The sequence below is a fragment of the Colius striatus genome, chromosome 2 (genome assembly GCF_028858725.1).
Source record: "Colius striatus isolate bColStr4 chromosome 2, bColStr4.1.hap1, whole genome shotgun sequence".
Lineage (NCBI taxonomy): Eukaryota > Metazoa > Chordata > Aves > Coliiformes > Coliidae > Colius > Colius striatus.
The window spans coordinates 46428407-46445735 of record NC_084760.1 but is presented as its reverse complement, the minus strand read 5'-3'; the positions used below and the strand labels follow the sequence as shown (position 1 = coordinate 46445735).

General features: G+C 57.4%; 1 protein-coding gene across 1 annotated transcript; it reads left to right on the top strand.

Annotated features, from left to right (window-relative positions):
• On the top strand, positions 1-16623 carry ADCY3 (adenylate cyclase 3). The gene is made up of 20 exons (XM_061989666.1): positions 1-683; positions 5953-6102; positions 9284-9414; positions 9998-10109; positions 10436-10563; positions 11170-11328; positions 11411-11573; positions 11656-11814; positions 11941-12083; positions 12161-12322; positions 12405-12492; positions 12586-12702; positions 12903-13162; positions 13240-13321; positions 13751-13909; positions 14431-14577; positions 14694-14807; positions 14878-15004; positions 15266-15390; positions 15777-16623. Exons 1-20 carry the CDS (start codon positions 9-11, stop codon positions 15957-15959), a joined length of 3384 nt encoding a protein of 1127 aa, XP_061845650.1. The 5' UTR covers positions 1-8; the 3' UTR covers positions 15960-16623.
• The last annotated feature ends 706 nt before the right edge of the window (positions 16624-17329 follow it).

The window sequence follows — 17329 nt, the reverse complement described above, 5'->3', positions numbered from 1 at the left end:
GCAGCGCGATGCCGAGGAACAGGGCTTTTTCCGAGCCCGAATGCTCGGCCGAATACTCGGCCGATTACTCGGTGAGCCTTCCGTCGGACCCCGGGCACGGCGTGGGGCGGACGCACGAGGTGACGGTGCGCAGCTCGGGCCCCTGCCTCTGCCTCCCCCGCTTCATGCGCCTCACCTTCGCCCCCGACTCCCTGGAGAACCTCTACCAGACTTATTTTCGCCGGCAACGCCACGAGACCCTCCTGGTGCTGGTGGTCTTCGCCGCCCTCTTCGATTGCTACGTCCTCGTCATGTGCGCCGTGGTCTACACCGCCGAGCAGCTGGCCCCGCTGCTGGCCGCGCTAGCCGGGCTGCTTGCCCACGTGCTGCTCTTCCTCCTCTGCAAGTACAGGCTGCTCCCCGAGCGGGTGACCCGCAGGTTCCTGCCCTACGTGCTTTGGGTCCTCATCTTGGCCCAAATCTTCTGTTACCTGGGTCTCAGGTCCTCCCGCTCGCCCGAGGCCAGCGACACGGTGGGCTGGCAAGCCTTTTTCGTCTTCTCCTTCTTCATCACGCTGCCGCTGCGCTTGGGGCCCATCGTCCTCATCACCACCCTCTCCTGTGGCATCCACACCCTGGTGCTGGGGGTCACCGTGGCGCAGCAGCGACAGGATGCCCTGGACGAGGGCACGTTGCTGAGACAGGTACGGGGGATCCCCTAAGTGGGGCGGGGGGGTGACGGGTTAATCATCCCCGTTTGGTGTTAACGTGAGGTCCCTCCTCATCCCTGTGCCCTGACACTAAAGCTGGGTTTGTTCCAGACTCTGTGAGCTGATTGTGGTGGGCAGGGGGCTACCCAAAACACAATGAGGGGGGGGGAAGTGGGGTGCTTGAGATTTCTTCCCATGTATGGACACGTGGGCTGCAGTTGGACTGATGGGGAAACTGAGGCAGCACAAGCTGCCCCATCCACCCTGGCAGCCTCACTTGCACCCAGTTCCCTTTGAATTGCAAGAAATGGCCCCAGATGACCATTTTTAGCCGGAATGTGGCAACAACCCAGCTTCCAGGCTTGCAGACAGCTTTCCCAGGAGGAAGGAGCTGGGCAGAGCCGGGCAGTCGCTTAGCCCCAGCCTGGGCCCTGGGCTCTGCCCATCACCCAGCCTCATGCTTGGGCCCTGGGCTGTGCCCATCACCCAGCCTGTGCCTGGGGCAGAGCCTTGGGGCACTTGGGGGGGATTTTCTGCCCCAGCAAAGCTGGAGAAACAACATCCCCGAGCCCAAATGTGTCCCTAAGGACACACTCCCCCATTCATACACACAGCAGAGGAGGGCATGTGGGGGTAAGTCGGGGGGAGAGCGATCCCTGGACATCAGGTTTTTAATATTTCCTGGGAAATAACCCTCTTGGAGCAGCTAGAGACTGTTTTTATTCGCTAAATCAGTTGGGTTTCACAGCTTGGCCGAGTTCCTTTCCTCCCACCAACGTCCCCACCAGCTGAGCAGGCACCCATCTATCTGAGGAGCCTTTCCATGGCTGGGGGAGGAAGCAAAAAGCCAAAACTGAAAACTTGTGTGCTGGTGACTGCTGATGGCAGCAGGGAAAATCCCACTGGAAGCCTCTGCTCAGCCCCACGATGGTGTGGCCTGCAGGGGATGATGCTATGGGAATTTGAGATGCTCTGGGACAGGCCCTGGAGACCTCCAGCTGCTAATAGGAAAGGAGATGAGAGGGTATTTGTTGGCATGTGGAGAGCGTGGAGCCTGTGGTCACACAGGGAGTTTGGAAAATGGAGCCTGTTCTGCAAAAAACCCTGAAGATACCGATTTTTCCCTTCCTCTGGGGTGTTGTGCTTTGGGGTGCTCCCCTGGCACGGGGTGTCTCCTGCCATCATACAGGCTTTCGCAAAGAAAAGGAGATGGTTTGAGAGGATGGTTTCTAGAGTGTGGGTGCCCTCCCCAGCGCTGCCCTGGCCGGTGACGTCCCTCTGGCAGGAGAAATCCTCTTTGCAGCAATGCCTTTCCCAGGTTTTCCTCTTTCTCTGGGATGCGAACGCTGCACGTGGCTGATGGAACAGGGAATGTGGGATGTGAGGGGGCCGCTGGGCATCCCCCTGGGGCGGCAGCGGGTGTGTGCCGCACCGTTAATCATTGCCATGGCACGCCGAGGCCGGAGCCGTGGCAACGCGGCGTGTCTCAGCCTCTGCCTGCTGCAAACGGAGGAACATGATGTCCAGAAATAACCATCAGATGCTTTGTTATTATTATTATTGTTATTAGAGCCGGCAGGGCGGCTCCCTGAGGGCACAGCTATTAATAGGATGAACTGGAGGATGTCGCTTGAGTGAGGCCGGCGCAGGCGGAGGGGAATTCGTGATCTGGAAGGGGCTGCCCAGAGAGCTGGTGGAGTCCCCATCCCTGGAGCTATTGCAGAGCTGTGTAGCTGAGGTGCTGAGGGACATGGGTTAGTGGTGGGCTTGGCACTGTGAGGGGAGGGGGTGGAATTGAGTATCTTCAAGGTCTTTTCCAACCAAAATGATTCTATGAGATGTGATGATTCTATGAGAGATGCCGTGGGATTCTGCCCCACTGCTGGACATTGAGGAGGAGCCTGAAGGCTGAATTGTAGCAGAGAATCAGGATTTGGTAACATTTTGAGGCTGTATCTGCTGTCATTGTGAGCAAAGCAACTGCAGAGCATCCCTGGGTCCTGATTTGGATGAACTCAGCACACCTTATTCCTTCAGGACATGGATAGGGAAGGAGAGATGAGGCTCAGCCTATCATCTCTACCTGTTCCTGTTCATAACTTCCTTTCCCTCCTTGAAATTGCTAAGTCCAAATAATCACCAGTGAGTGTGCTGGAAGGAGGGTCTCTTCCATAGTGGGGCTTGACCCACAGTGTTTGGGGTACTGGGGGTGTTTTGCAAAATGTAGGAACACACTGGGAGAGGTTTTGGGGGCTGAGCATCCTCTGCTTAACTGTGGAATGGAGCTGGAAGATGCTTGGCATAGGATGCAGCAATGCCAGGCAAGCAGGTCATAGAATCATGGAATCCCAAAATGATGGGGTTGGGAAAAACCCTGCAAAGCTCATCCAGCCCAAGCCCCTGCTAAAGCAGGTTCCCCTCCATCAAGGGTCACAGGAACATGTCCAGGTGGGTTTGGAAACCTCCAGAGATGGAGACTCGACACCCTCCCTGGGCAGCCTGGGCCAGGGTTCCCTCAGCAGCCCGGGCCAGGGCTCCCTCACCTCAACACCAAACAAGTTTCTCCTTATTCTTAAATGGAAATTTTATGTTCTAGTTTGTGCCTGTTACCCCTTGTCCTGGCACTGGACACTACAATGTGTGGCCCCATCTTCCTGACATCCACCCTTTTGGCACTTAGAAGTGTTGATGAGATCCCCCTCAGCCTTGTCTTCTCCAGGCTGAACAGCCCCAGGTCCCGCAGCCTTTCCTCCTCACACAGATTTTCCAGTCCCCCCAGCATCTTGGTAGCCCTGCACTGGCATCTCTCCAGCAGTTCCCTGTCTCTCTTGAGCTCAGGGGTCCAGAACTGGATGCAGGACTCTAGATGAGGTCTCACCAGGTCAGAGGAGAGAGGGAGGAGAACCTCCCTCCCCCTGCAGCCCACACTCTCTTCATGGCCCCCAGGATGCCACTGGCCTTCTTGCCCACGAGGGCACGTTGCTGCTCATGTTTATTTGCTGCCCACCAGCACTCCCAGGTGCCTCTCTGCAGAGCTGCTCTCCAGCAGGTCACCCCCAGCCTGTCCTGGTGCAGGGGGTTGTTCCTCCCCAGGTGCAGGACTCTGCACTTGCCCTTGGTGAACCTCAGGAGGCTCATCTCTGCCCCTGTCCAGATCTGGCTGAATGGCAGCACAGTCTCTGGTGAATCAGCCAGTCCTCCCAGTTTGGAGCCATCAGGGAACTTGCTGAGGGTACATTCCATCCCTTCATGGGGGGTCCAGTTGTTTCGGTGAGGTTCCCCAGAGTTTTTGGTGGCCCCAGCGTACCAAGCTATGCTGAGCTGCCCATGCCCATCCAGCCTTGGTTGAGTGTGCCATTGTCATGACAACCTGAGAAGCTGGTTAAAAATAGCGAGTGGCTGCTTGTTTTAGGGGTTTCTCCTTCGCGCCTACCTCCAGATGGCTACTTGCTCGCCGTCTGCCACGCTGCAGGCGTAGGGCCTTCCCAGGGATCCCCACCTGTGATGGGGGGCTCTTGGGGCAGCACCTGGTCCTGTGGCACCATCCAGGGCTCCCAGGTGTCCCCTCATGCTCTTTCCCCCTGCAAAGAAGAAAAAAGTTTCCTGACCGTTAAATGAGGCCTTGCTCAGTGCTGGGGCCTGTTGTGTTTAACAGCTTTATCAGTGACCTGGGTGAGGGATCAAGGGCACCCTCAGTCAGTTTGCAGATGACACGAAGCTGTACAAGAGCATAGATGTGTGTGAGGGCAGGAAGGCTCTTCAAAGGGCCTGGCCAGGCTGGAGCGATGGGCCTGGAGCTATTGCAGAGCCGTGTAGCTGAGGTGCTGAGGGACAGGGGTTAGTGGTGGGCTTGGCACTGTGAGGGGAGTGGATGGACTTGATCATCTTAAAGTTCTTTGCCAAACAAAATGATTCTATGAAATCATTTTAGCAACCCTGGCATAGCACTGTGCCAGCACTCAACTCCCCAGCACCAGGACCCTGCATTTATTTCTACTCATGGGCTGTTTCACCAGTGCCTCGGTTTCCCCTGCATGGATTGGCAACTCTGTCTCCGTGCGATGACGCCAGGCTGCTCAGGGCTTGATGCTGTCGTGTGGTAAAACCTCTGAGGACAGCGACACTCAGACACATTTTGGTGTTCCTCTGATGATGTGATACAGGGACCGGGGAGTTGGGGATGAGGAGAAGGGTGCTGAGCACAGCAGGACATCCCTGATATGAGCCCAAGAATGGCTCTGTGCTCTTCCCACCGCCTCCTCCACACTGTCTGTGACACAGACCATGGACCACGAGTTGGAAAGAGAACTCTTTGTCCCCTTTGTCATTTGGAGCCTGTGGTCACATCCTCCCCAAAACCAGATTATTTCAGCTTTCCGTCATGTTATACTTTCAGTGGAGGGCTCCTTGCTTCCATCTGCAAACCTGCTCCATCCCCGTCTGGGCTGCGGGGACACAGGGTCCAGCCCATGGGATAGGACAGGTCCAGCTGATGGGGACAGTGTCCAGCTCAGAGAATCACAGAATCATTTTGATTCAAAAAGATTTTTAAGAATGAGACCACCCCCTCCCCTCACAGTGCCAAGGCCACCCCTAACCCATGTCCCTCAGCTACACAGCTTTGCAATAGCTCCAGCGATGGAGACTCCACCAGCTCCCTGGGCAGCCTGGCACAGGGTCTTGGTGAAAGGCAGTGTGTCTCTCAGCCATGAAACTGCAAAGACAACAGGGTGGGTTGTCACAACCAACAGCACCTGGGAGCCTCCATCTTTGGTGCTGCAGGCTCACATCTGTTTTTTTTTTTTCTGTGGAGAGGGACTGGAGTGTGAGTAAATACATGATTTTAAGGTTTGGTGATGCTTTGATGAGCTTTTTCTTCACAAAGGGGTGTAATTCCTGTGCCTGGAGCAGATGGCACATGAGGCGCTGAGAGCAGCACCTTCCCCTGGGGCCGACCTGCTGCCTTTTTCCAAAACATCTCTGCAAGTTTTAATGAAGCAGAGTCAGCCCACAGGGCCCATAGGGGATGCTCAGGGTGTTATCCACCTCTGGAGCTCTCCCATGACTGTCCCCCAGCAGCTAATGTGGGCCATGACTTGGGCATTTCTCTGTATTTGATCTCCTCCTCCAGCATTTGAAATACTCGTTTCCAGTCTTGCTGAGCCACCTGTACTGCCCAAACAGGGCCTGGCAGTGACACCAGTCCCCAGCGCACGTGTGGGCTTCTCTTCTCACCCCCATCTCCTTTTGCCTGTCCCCACAGATCCTGTCCAACGTTGCCATTTACCTTTGTGCAATCACGGTGGGCACCATGTCCTACTACATGGCCGACCGCAAGCACCGCAAAGCCTTCCTTGAAGCACGACAGTCCCTCGAGGTGAAGCTCAACCTGGAGGAGCAGAGCCAGCAGCAGGTAGGAGCCATGGCTGGCAAGGGGATGACCTGGGCACAGTGCAGGGGATGGCAACGGGCCACCAGTGCAGCTCAGGAACATGAGTGAGACACTCATACCCTGAACGGTGCAGGTGGCGATGGGGCAGGACTTAAAGGTAGGAAATGCATTTGCAGTTTCCCACTCTGTGCTTGATTTCAAAGAATCACAGAATCATTTTGGTTGGAAAAGACCTTTAAGCTCAATAAATCCAACTGCTCCCCTCACAGTGCCAAGCCCACCACTAACCCATGTCCCTCAGCACCTCAGCTACACGGCTTTGCAATAGCTCCAGGGATGGGGACTCCACCAGCTCCCTGGGCAGCCTGGGACAGGGGCTGACAGCGCTCTCAGGGAACAAGTTCTTCCTCAGCTCCAATCTAAACCCACCCTGGAGTAACTTGAGGCCATCTCCTCTTCTCCTGTCATTCATAACTGGGAAGCAGAGAATGACTTCCCCCCCTGGCCACAGCCTCCTGTCAGGGAGTTGCTGAGAGTGATGATGTCTCCCCTCAGGCTCCTCTTGTCCAGGCTGAACACCCCCAGGGCCCTCAGCCCCTCCTCAGCACACTTGTGCTCCAGTCCCTTTCCCAGCTCAGCTTTCCAGCTCTGGACATGCTCTAGTACCTCAATTTGGGGACTTTCTGTATGACTGTCCTCTTCCAGAGCCTCCCAGCTGCTGCCATGGCCACCACTGAGATATCCCCATCCCTGAGCAGAGCCATGTGGCAGGTCCCCAGGCACACAGCCACACAGCATGTCCCTCTGCACAGCCACACAGCATGTCCCTGTCCTCATGTACAACCACACAGCAGGTCTTCAGCCCTGACTGTGACCATGGTGCAGGTCCCTATCCCAAGCAGAGCCACACAGCAGGTCTTTGTCCCCAGGCATGGCCATGTGACAGGTCCCTGCTATTGGGGCAAGGCCACGCAGCGTATCCCTATCCCCATACATGGCCATGCAGCAAGTCCTCATCCCAGACAGGGCCACGCAGTATGCCCGTCATGGACAGAGCCACGCAGCAGGTCCCTGTCTCCATGCAGAGTCACACAGCCTGTCCCCATCCCTGGGCATGGCCATGATGCATGTCCCCATCCCCAGGCAGGACCACACAGCATGTCCCTGTCCCCATAGATGGCCACACAATAGGTCCCAGTCCCAGGCACAGCTGTGCAGCATGTCCCCATTCCCATGCCTGGCCACGCAGCAGGTCCCCATCCCTGAGCATGGCTGTCCTGCAGGTCCCCATCCCCAGGCAGAGCCATGCAGAAGGTCCTTGTCCCCGTTCCCAGGCCTGTGGCCACCTCATGGGCTGGTCCTGCAGCAGCCCATGCTGGGGAAGGGACCGGTGGCCACAAGCAGAGCCCGATGCTCTCCACACATCCCACAAGCAATGCCCACAGCAGAGCCCCATGGCTGTGCTGGCACTGGGCTAATTTTAGTGCCTTATCTGAGGCTTCTCACCCCATCTCCCATCTCTTATCTGGTTGATCAGCTGCCAGCAATTTGCTCCCAATGGCAACAAGAGCCAAGTGGCTGGGCTGGGCAGGTGCCACACACATCCTCTCAGATGCTCAAGTGGCTAATAAGGGGTTAAATCCAGAGAGGGGGTTTCGGTAGTGGGGAGAAAATCCTAGGGCTGGGGGATGCTCCAGTGGGAGTGCCTTCAAGGCCCCAGCTGGAAGGTTCAGATGGGTATAGGAAGGGACATGAGAATTGTTATCACACAAGCTCAATTTTTAGCTCAATTCCTTAGGGAATTGGGCTAAAAATAGCCCATGATCTTGCAGGAAAGGCTGCTGGCATCAGGCTGAGTGGCTGAGGGCAGGGGCACCACGGGGCAGAGACTGATGCTAGTGGCTGAATCCATCCCTCCTCAGGGCAGGGAATGTTGCTGGAGGCCGGATCCATCCCTCCTTGGGGCAGAGAGTGATGCTGGAGGCTGGATCCATCCCTTCCTCCTCCAGGCCATCGGTGGCAGCTGATCCAGCTGCCCAGTGGGCAGAGGGACTGGAGAGGAGCCAAGAAGCTCCCAGGGACAAGGACCTGGTGCTGTTTCTCCAGCAACGGTCTCCCTGCAGCTGCACACACAAACTCCCCCATCCCAGGGGAAAACCCACTTCATTAACCAAGTTCTGTATGTTTAAGTGCAAATCCCCAACAGATCCATCCCTACTCCTGCTGCAGGGACAGTAATGGGTACGATGTCCCCAGGTGGGTTTGATCCTCCTGGGGGACCTTGGAAGAGTCCTGTGTGTGGATTTGGGCTACCCACCACATTTTCTGAAACTGAGAAAACCCCCTTGGGGTGCTTTAACCTAGGTCCATACCTTGCACCCGTGGAGCAGGGACCTTGAGGATGTCAGTGGGGACCCAGAGGTCACTCCCAGTGCCATGTCCCAGATTTCTTTGGGGCAACCCCAATGCATTTTAATTCTTGAGCTCCCAGAGAGGGTCTGAGGTGCATATGCAAAATCAGCCTGCGTCCAAATAAACTTAGGGGACTGTCCCTCCCTCCCTAACACAGCTCTTGGAGGCTGGTGGCTGCAGTACCCCAAAAGTGTGGCACTCCTGCCTCTCCCAGGCTGGGATTTGACCCTATCTGCAAAAAAATCTCGTGGAAAAGGGAGGGAAATGGGCAAAGCATCAGTTAGCAGAGCATCACTGAGGGAATCTGGCACTGGCAGTGCCAGTGGTGAACTGGGAAATGGCACCTGGCTGTGCCCTGTCTCCATGGAGGGGAGCACACAGAGGGTGGGGCATGCATGCTGCATTGGCACCCCTGCAGTGGCACACTGCATTGTGTCCAGCATTTCTGCTGTGTATTTGCACCCTGTGTTTAAACTGCATTTGCACTGTGCATTGCACGGTGTGTTTGCACCCCATTTGCAATGTGCAGTTGCACCACGTGTTTAAACTGGGCATTTGCACTGTGTTTAAACTGCCTTTCATCGTGCATTTGCACTGTGCATGCAAACTGCACACCTGCACCATGCATTTAGGTTGGATATTTGCACTCCGTGTTGGTGCATTTGTGCTCTGCATTTCCAGCCTCTGCTGGCACCGTGCATTAGCCCCGTGTCCCTTCACAGTTGCCTCTGCCCACCACATTTGTCCACCAGGTTGTGGCATAGTGGTGATCTCCCTGCTGTGCCCGCAGGAGCGGCTGATGCTCTCCATCCTGCCCAAGCATGTGGCCGATGAGATGCTGAAGGACATGAAGAAGGACCCCAGCCAGAAAGAGCTGCAGCAGTTCAACACCATGTACATGTATCGCCACGAGAACGTCAGGTATCACAGAATCATTACAGCTGGAAAAGACCTTTAAGATCAAGTCCAACCACTAACCTCACACTGACAAGCCCTGAACTAAACTAAACCTCAGCACCTCATCTATGCATCTTATGGATATCTCCAGGGATGGGGACTCCACCACCTCCCAGGGCAGCCTGTTCCAATGCTTAATAACCCTCTCAGTGAAAACTTCTTCCTAATGTCCAATCTAAACCTCCCCTGGTGCAACTCAAGGCCATTTCCTCATGTCCTATCATTCATCACTAGAGAGAAGAGATTGACTCCCATCCCGTTACAACTCCTCTTCAGGGAGTTGCAGAGAGTGATGATGTCTCTCCTCAGGCTCCTCTTGTCCTGGCTGAATACCCCCAGGGCCCTCAGCCCCTCCCCAGCACACTTGTGCTCCAGACCCTTACGTTCAGCCATGGTTTGAAGCCCCATTTTTGCTCCATCCACAGTTTACAGAGCATTGTTTACAGCTATGTCCCAAAACACAAAAAGGACAGCAAGGAAGGGGGGTGCTGGGGGAAGGGGGGGGCACACCACCGAGGCTGAGCCACTCGCCTTCTACTCCCCGCAGCATCCTCTTCGCAGACATCGTGGGCTTCACACAGCTCTCCTCGTCCTGCAGTGCCCAGGAGCTGGTGAAACTCCTCAACGAACTCTTCGCTCGCTTCGACAAGCTGGCAGCCGTGAGTGTGTCCTCCCCCAAGCCCCGTGCCTCCCCAATCGGTGGGGCAGGTCTCTGCTGCCCTCCAGCCCCAGCTGAAAGCTGGATGGGGATGAAGAGGTTAAAGAATTATTGCTGTGGGATGCTGGAGATGCCATTGCAAAAATAGAGCCAGGGAGGGGGGGCCCCGGTGTGTAGCCAGGGGGTGGGAAATGGAAAATCCGATTATTTCTGTCCCTGTCTGGCGCGGGAAAGCTCCGCACGGGGTCAAGGTCAGGCTGGGAGAGGGATGGAGGAGGGGGCTGATGGAGGAACGGTCTGACACTGTGCCCCTCCCTCCATCTCCAGAAATACCACCAGCTGCGCATCAAGATCCTGGGTGACTGCTACTACTGCATCTGTGGGCTGCCCGAGTACCGGGAGGACCACGCTGTCTGCTCCATCATGATGGGGTTGGCCATGGTGGAGGCCATCTCGTAAGGGCTTTCTCCTTGGGGAGAGGGTGGCGGGGCATTCCACCTCCCACCAGGAGGAGTAGTGGGGTGGGCTGGGGGTACAGACAGGGGCCTCTGCAAAATGCATTAGAATCATAGAATAGTTTTGGTTGGAAAAGACTGTTAAGCTCAGTAAGTCTGACCCCTCCCCTCACAGTGCCAAGCCCACCACTATCCCATGTCCCCCAGCACCTCAGCTACACGGCTTTGCAATAGCTCCAGGGATGGGGACTCCACCAGCTCCCTGGGCAGCCTGGGACAGGGGCTGACAACTCTCTCAGGGAAAAAGTTCTTCCTCATCTCCAGTCTAAACCTCCCCTGGGGCACCTTGAGGCCATTTCCTCTTGTTCTGTCACTTGTAGCTCAGAAGCAGAGACCGACACCCCCTTGGCCACAGCCTCCTGTCAAGTGGTTGCAGAGAGTGATGATGTCTCCCCTCAGGCTCCTCTTGTCCAGGCTGAACACCCCCAGGGCCCTCAGCCCCTCCCCAGCACATGTTAAAATATGGATGAGTGATAATTAATGATGGGGGAGGTTGCAGTAGGGATGGGTCACCCCCACGTCATCCTTGTTTCCTCCCTCCCTCAGCTACGTGCGGGAGAAGACCAAGACAGCAGTGGACATGCGCGTGGGAGTGCACAGCGGGACGGTGCTGGGGGGCGTTCTGGGCCAGAAGCGGTGGCAATACGATGTTTGGTCTACTGACGTCACTGTGGCCAACAAGATGGAAGCAGGAGGCATCCCCGGGTGAGCATCTCTGGGGGGCAGGCGGGAGGCAGGGCCGGGGGGATCCCCATCCCGAGGTGACGCTGGGTCCCGGTGCCGGCAGGCGGGTGCACATCTCACAGAGCACAATGGATTGCCTGAGGGGCGAGTTTGAGGTGGAGCCGGGTGAAGGCGGCTCCCGCTGCGAGTACCTGAAGGAGAAGGGCATCGTCACCTATCTCGTCGTGGTCCCCAAGCAGCCCCTGCGCAACGGAATCAACGGGGTGGTGAGTGGTGGCAGCGGTGCTGTGGCGAGCCGGGGTGGCGGTGGGGGGATGCCCCATCACCACCACCACCTGCCCCTTGCAGAAGCTGTCGCTGACCTCATCTCACGGTGGTTCCCCGCCGTTGGTCAACACCAAGGAGCGCAATGGCAGCCTCAGCCTGGCCTATGCCAGCCCCGAGGAGCCCGAGGAGCTGGAGGCCCAGGCGAAGGGCACCCTGGAGAGCGGGGAGGAGGACGGAGAGGTACGGCCCATGCAAACCACCCCCCTCCCGGCAGCTCCCCTGCATTTGTGGAGGGGCTGCAGACCACAGTGGGGTGGTGGAACCCCCTGGCATGGTCTTGCTGAGGCCGTGGCTGTGCCGGTGCAGGCGGTGAACCCTTCCTTCCCCAACCCGCGGCGGCGGCTGCGGCTGCGGGACCTGGCCGAGAGGGTGATGGACGCCTCCCAGAACGAGCAGGAGCTCAACAAGCTGCTCAACGAAGCTTTGCTGGAGCGCGAGTCCGTGCAGGCGTGAGTCACCCCAGCCCACGACGTGTCCCGGTGCGTCCCGGTGCCGGCGAGTGCTGACGGGGCCCTGTTGCCCACAGGCTGAAGGGGAAAAGCACCTTCCGGCTCTCCATGCGTTTCATTGACCCCGAAATGGAGACTCGCTACTCCGTGGAGAAGGAGAAGCAGAGTGGGGCTGCCTTCAGCTGCTCCTGCGTTGTCCTCTTCTTCACTGCCTTGGTGGAGATCTTCATCGATCCCTGGTATGGCAGGGGAGTGGTGGGGATGGGTGGCCTCAAGCCCCACCAGGCTTCAAACCCATCCCCCTCTCGGCCTTTTGGGCAGGTTGGTGGCCAACTATGTGACCTTCATGGTGGGGGAGATCCTGCTGCTCATTCTCACACTCTGCTCGTTGGCTGCCATCTTCCCCCGGGTGAGATACACTCGTGGTGATGGGACACCGCCACATCCCACCACCATGTCCCGTCTGCGTGAACTCCTCCCCAACCTTCCTTTTCCCCCACAGGTCTTCCCCAAAAAGCTCGTGGCCTTCTCCACCTGGATCGACAGGACTCGCTGGGCGCGCAACACCTGGGCCATGGCCGCCATCGTCATCGTCACCATGGCTGATATCGTGGACATGGTGAGCCACCAGCCCGGGAGCCAGCGGGGCCCAGCCTGCTCTCACTTCCCGAGCAGCCCACCGTTACAGCAGTTAGCAGGGAGGGCAGCGAAGGGGGGAAATTTAGGTGGGGTGTCCCCCTCCTGCTCTGCAAAGCACCTTGTCCCTTTGGGTGTCCCTGTCCCTACGTCCCCCTCCTCACCCCGCCCTCATGTCCCCAGCTCAGCTGCACGCAGGACCATGGCGGGACGGGCAACGGGACGGCGGGGCCGCCGCGGCCAGGGGGCTGCAGAGAGCAGCCCAAGTACTACAGCTACATTGCCCTCCTGGCCTTGGTGGCCACCATCATGCTGGTGCAGGTCAGCCACATGGTCAAGTTGACCCTCATGGTGCTGATCACCGGGGCCACTGGCGCCGTCAACGTCTACGCCTGGGAGCACATCTTCGACCAGTATGACCGCCGCCGCGGCCAGCAAAGCGCGTAAGGGGTGGCGGGGGGTAGGCAGGGAGGTGGGGGGCATAGCCATGCCCGCTGCCTACCCACGCCTCTGCCAGCAGGTCCTCGCTGGTCCCCTCCAAGTACTCCACGACGGCCATGGTCTTCGTTGTGATGCTCAGCTTCTACTACTTCTCTCGCCATGTGAGTGATTCGCTTCTCCACCCCAGGAAGCTCCTTTCCCCTCTACATCCTCACCCACAGCCCCTGCCCTTGCTTCTTGCAAGCTCCAAGGCAGCAGGATTTGTCCCCAGCTGTGAAAAACATCTTAGGTTCTTCAAGGAAGCCCACCCAAGAGGACCATATCAGTGAGAGAACATCTCCCTCTTGCCTCCACGCTTGGGGTGGGCAGGAAGGTCGTGGCCCTAAGGCCCTTGCCTGTCCTGTGAGGGTCTGGTGTGTACCTTGGAGTGAATCTCAAGTCCCCAGATAGGGCTTCATTTTGTCCCAGAACCTTCTTCCAGGCTGTTCCCAAGTCCAGACCAGCCCCACAGTAGCCAGGATGCTCCCAGCACTGGATGGGACCCATTGTGGTTGGGAACTGGGGATGCAGCCTTATACCCCTTCGCACAGGTGGAAAAGTTGGCCAGGACTCTCTTCCTCTGGAAGATCGATGTCCATGACCAGAAGGAGCGTGTCTACGAGATGCGGCGCTGGAACGAGGCCCTCGTCACCAACATGCTGCCTGAGCACGTGGCCCGCCACTTCCTGGGCTCCAAGAAGAGGGACGAGGTGAGGGACACCCACAAAGGAGTATTGGCCCCCGTTTTGAGGAGGTTTGCCATAGGCTCTGGTTGAGCATCTTTGGGTGGAGGTGGAGGTGTTTTCAAACGTGCCAAGTAGAGAGGTGGGAGTTCAGTCTCTTCTCTCCAGTAATGAATGCCAGCACAAGAGGAAATGGCCTCAAGTTGCCCCAGGGGAGGTTTAGATTGGAGCTGAGGAAGAGCTTTTTCCCTGAGAGGGTTGTCAGCCCCTGTCCCAGGCTGCCCAGGGAGCTGGTGGAGTCCCCATCCCTGGAGCTATTGCAAAGCCGTGTAGCTGAGGTGCTGAGGGACATAGTTTAGTGGTGGGCTTGGCACTGTGAGGGGAGGGGTTGGGCTTGGGGAATCTTAAAGGTGTTTTCCAACCAAAAGGATTCTGTGATTCTGATTCTAAGGCAAAATGGCTTCACAGGAGGGGAGGGTTTGGGGTTGCCAGATGTGCTGGTGTCATGTCTGGGTGAGCATATCCTTGGCTCCCCATCCCATCTCCAGGAGCTCTACAGCCAGTCCTATGATGAGATTGGTGTCATGTTTGCCTCCCTCCCTAACTTTGCTGACTTCTACACGGAGGAGAGCATCAACAATGGGGGCATCGAGTGCCTGCGGTTCCTCAACGAGATCATCTCAGACTTTGATGCGGTGAGTTGTGATAGTGTGTGTCGTGAAGACGAATGCAGGACTTGCTCAGACCCTCTGGGGACTGAAGGACTTGCTCTGGCCCTGGGGTGCCTGAGGGTCATGTCTCCATGGCTCAGCTCCTGGACGAACCCCAGTTCCGGTGCATCACCAAAATCAAAACCATTGGCAGCACCTACATGGCTGCTTCTGGAGTGACCCCCGATGCCAATGGCAACGGCTACAGTGCCAAGGTGAGGAGTCTCCATGGTGGGGGGGACAGCGGGCAAGGGGTGGCTGGCGTGACCCATGCTGCCCTTGCAGAAGGAGACTCTCTCGGATAAGGAGCGCTGGCAGCACTTGGCCGACTTGGCTGACTTTGCCTTAGCCATGAAGGTGACGCTGATGAACATCAACTACCAGTCCTTCAACAACTTCATGCTCCGCATAGGCAAGTCCTGGAGCGTGGGGCAGGGTCCGCCTCAGTGTCCTCCATCCCTCTTGGGTGTCTTCGACCCCTACTCTGTGTCCCTCATCCCTCCTCAGTGTCCCCTGTCTCTCCTTCCCCACCAGCCACGGGACCCGGGGCTGTGGCTGTAGTTAAGGCAGCAGAGCTGGGGGTACCTCATTGCCCTGATGCACAGAGCAGGAGGTCCCATACATATCACCAGGCATGCAGGTGACACGTACATGTACTCCTCACCTTGCACAGGCATGAACAAGGGGGCTGTGCTGGCTGGAGTCATCGGCGCCCGCAAGCCTCACTACGACATCTGGGGCAACACGGTGAATGTGGCCAGCAGGATGGAGTCTACTGGTGTGATGGGGAACATCCAGGTGGGGACAAATGGTGGGGAGAACCCGCAGCAGGGAGCTGCAGCCCTTGAACTCTTGGGTGTGAAAGCAAGACCAGGAGGGCTGGGGAGTGGCTGAGGGGATCCTCTGAGCTGGGAACAGGCTATGGTGATGCACCCCAAGACAGGGGTGGGAGCTAGGCTGGTGGGTACACCTGTTGTATAAGCATCACGCTGGGGAGTGGGTCCAGGCTTTTGAGTATATCTGTTGTCCCAGTGGCATGTGGGGTCGGAGTCCACACTGGTGGGTAGACCTGTTGTCCCAGAGGCATGGGGGCGGGGGGAGGGTCTAGGCTGGTGGGTAGACCTGTTGTCGAAGCACCACGTGTTGGGGGTCCCTGCTCCCCACATGTCTGCTGATCTCCGCAGGTGGTGGAGGAGACCCACCTCATCCTGAAGGAGTACGGCTTCCGCTTTGTGCGCCGAGGAGCCATTTACGTCAAAGGCAAAGGGGAGCTGCTCACCTTCTTCCTGAAGGGCCGGGAGAAGCAAGGCTCCTTCGTCAATGGCTCCTCCGTCACCCTGCCCCATCAGGTGGTGGACAGCTCGTGAGGGTCCAGCATCCACCCACCACCACAGCCGGGCAGCTTGAGGTGGGGGAAGGCCAGCCCCCCATCGCCAGGGACATCCATCCCAGCACGCTCCAGCTCTGAAACCAAACTCCAGAAACCAACTCCTTGGCACGTCCCTTCCCGAGCCCCCACTGGAGAGTTTCTGGTGGGGGGTGTTTTGCTCCATTGCGCCTGCAGCTGAGCAGGAGGGAGACATGGGGCCAGTGCCCCAAGGGGACAGCGTGACGCAGGAGCAGCACCACCGCATGCTCGGCACGAGGAGATCCAAACTCAGGGCTGGCGGGTAGGAGATTACGTCTCTCCTGCGTGCCAGGAGCGGTACCTACGATCTGGGAACACCCAGGGTTTGCTCTTAGTTCCTATCAAGTTCGTCCTCCTCACAAAGCACCACGATGGGATGGGGGAGATGGAGAGCACAGCGCCGCCTTTGACTTGGGAAAGAAGGAAAAAGAACCAATATCGTGTATTTCAGATATATAAATATATATAAACAGATTGACATTTATATTTTTACCCGTGTCCGTTCCCTCCCTGGGGCTCGTGCTTGGTTGTCACCACTTGGCTGTTGCTCGATGAAAGAGAGGAGCAGGTACTGGTGTGTCAAACCTGCTGCTGCCAGGGCCACTGTTAAGCTCTTCAATAGAAACAGAGGAATTTGAAACCTTGATTCTCTGCCTGCTTTTGTTCTGGGGGGTGGGTGGATGTCAAGAATGGTTCGACTGGTCTTCCAAGGGAGTGTTGGTTTTGGTGCCAGGACCAGGTACCTTCCAGAATCCCCAAATGGTGGGGGTTGGCAGGGTCCTGCAGAGCTCATCCAGCCCAAGCCCCTGTTCAAGCAGGTTCCCCTCCATCAGGGGGCACAGGAACGTGTCCAGGCGGGTTTGGAAACCTCCCGAGAAGGAGCCTCCACACCCTCCCTGGGCAGCCTGGGCCAGGGCTCCCTCACCTCCACACCAAACAAGTTTCTTCTCCTGTGCCAGTGGCACTTGCTGGGTTCCAGCTTCTGCCTGTTACCCCTTGTCCTGGCACTGGCCACCACACAACAAACACTGGCCCCATCCTCTCCACACCCACCCTTTATGGATTTCTCAGCACTGATGAGGTCCCCCCTCAGCCTTCTCCAGGCTGAACAGCCCCAGGTCCCGCAGCCTTTCCTCCTCACACAGCTGTTCCAGTTCCTCAGCATCTTGGTGGCCCTGCACTGGCCTCTCTCCAGCAGTTCCCTGTCTCTGGAGCTGGGGAGTCCAGAACTGGACACAGGACCCCAGATGAGGCCTCACCAGGTTAGAGGAGATAAGGAGGAGAACCTCTCTCCACCTGCTGCTCTCACTCTTCTTGATGCCCTCCAGG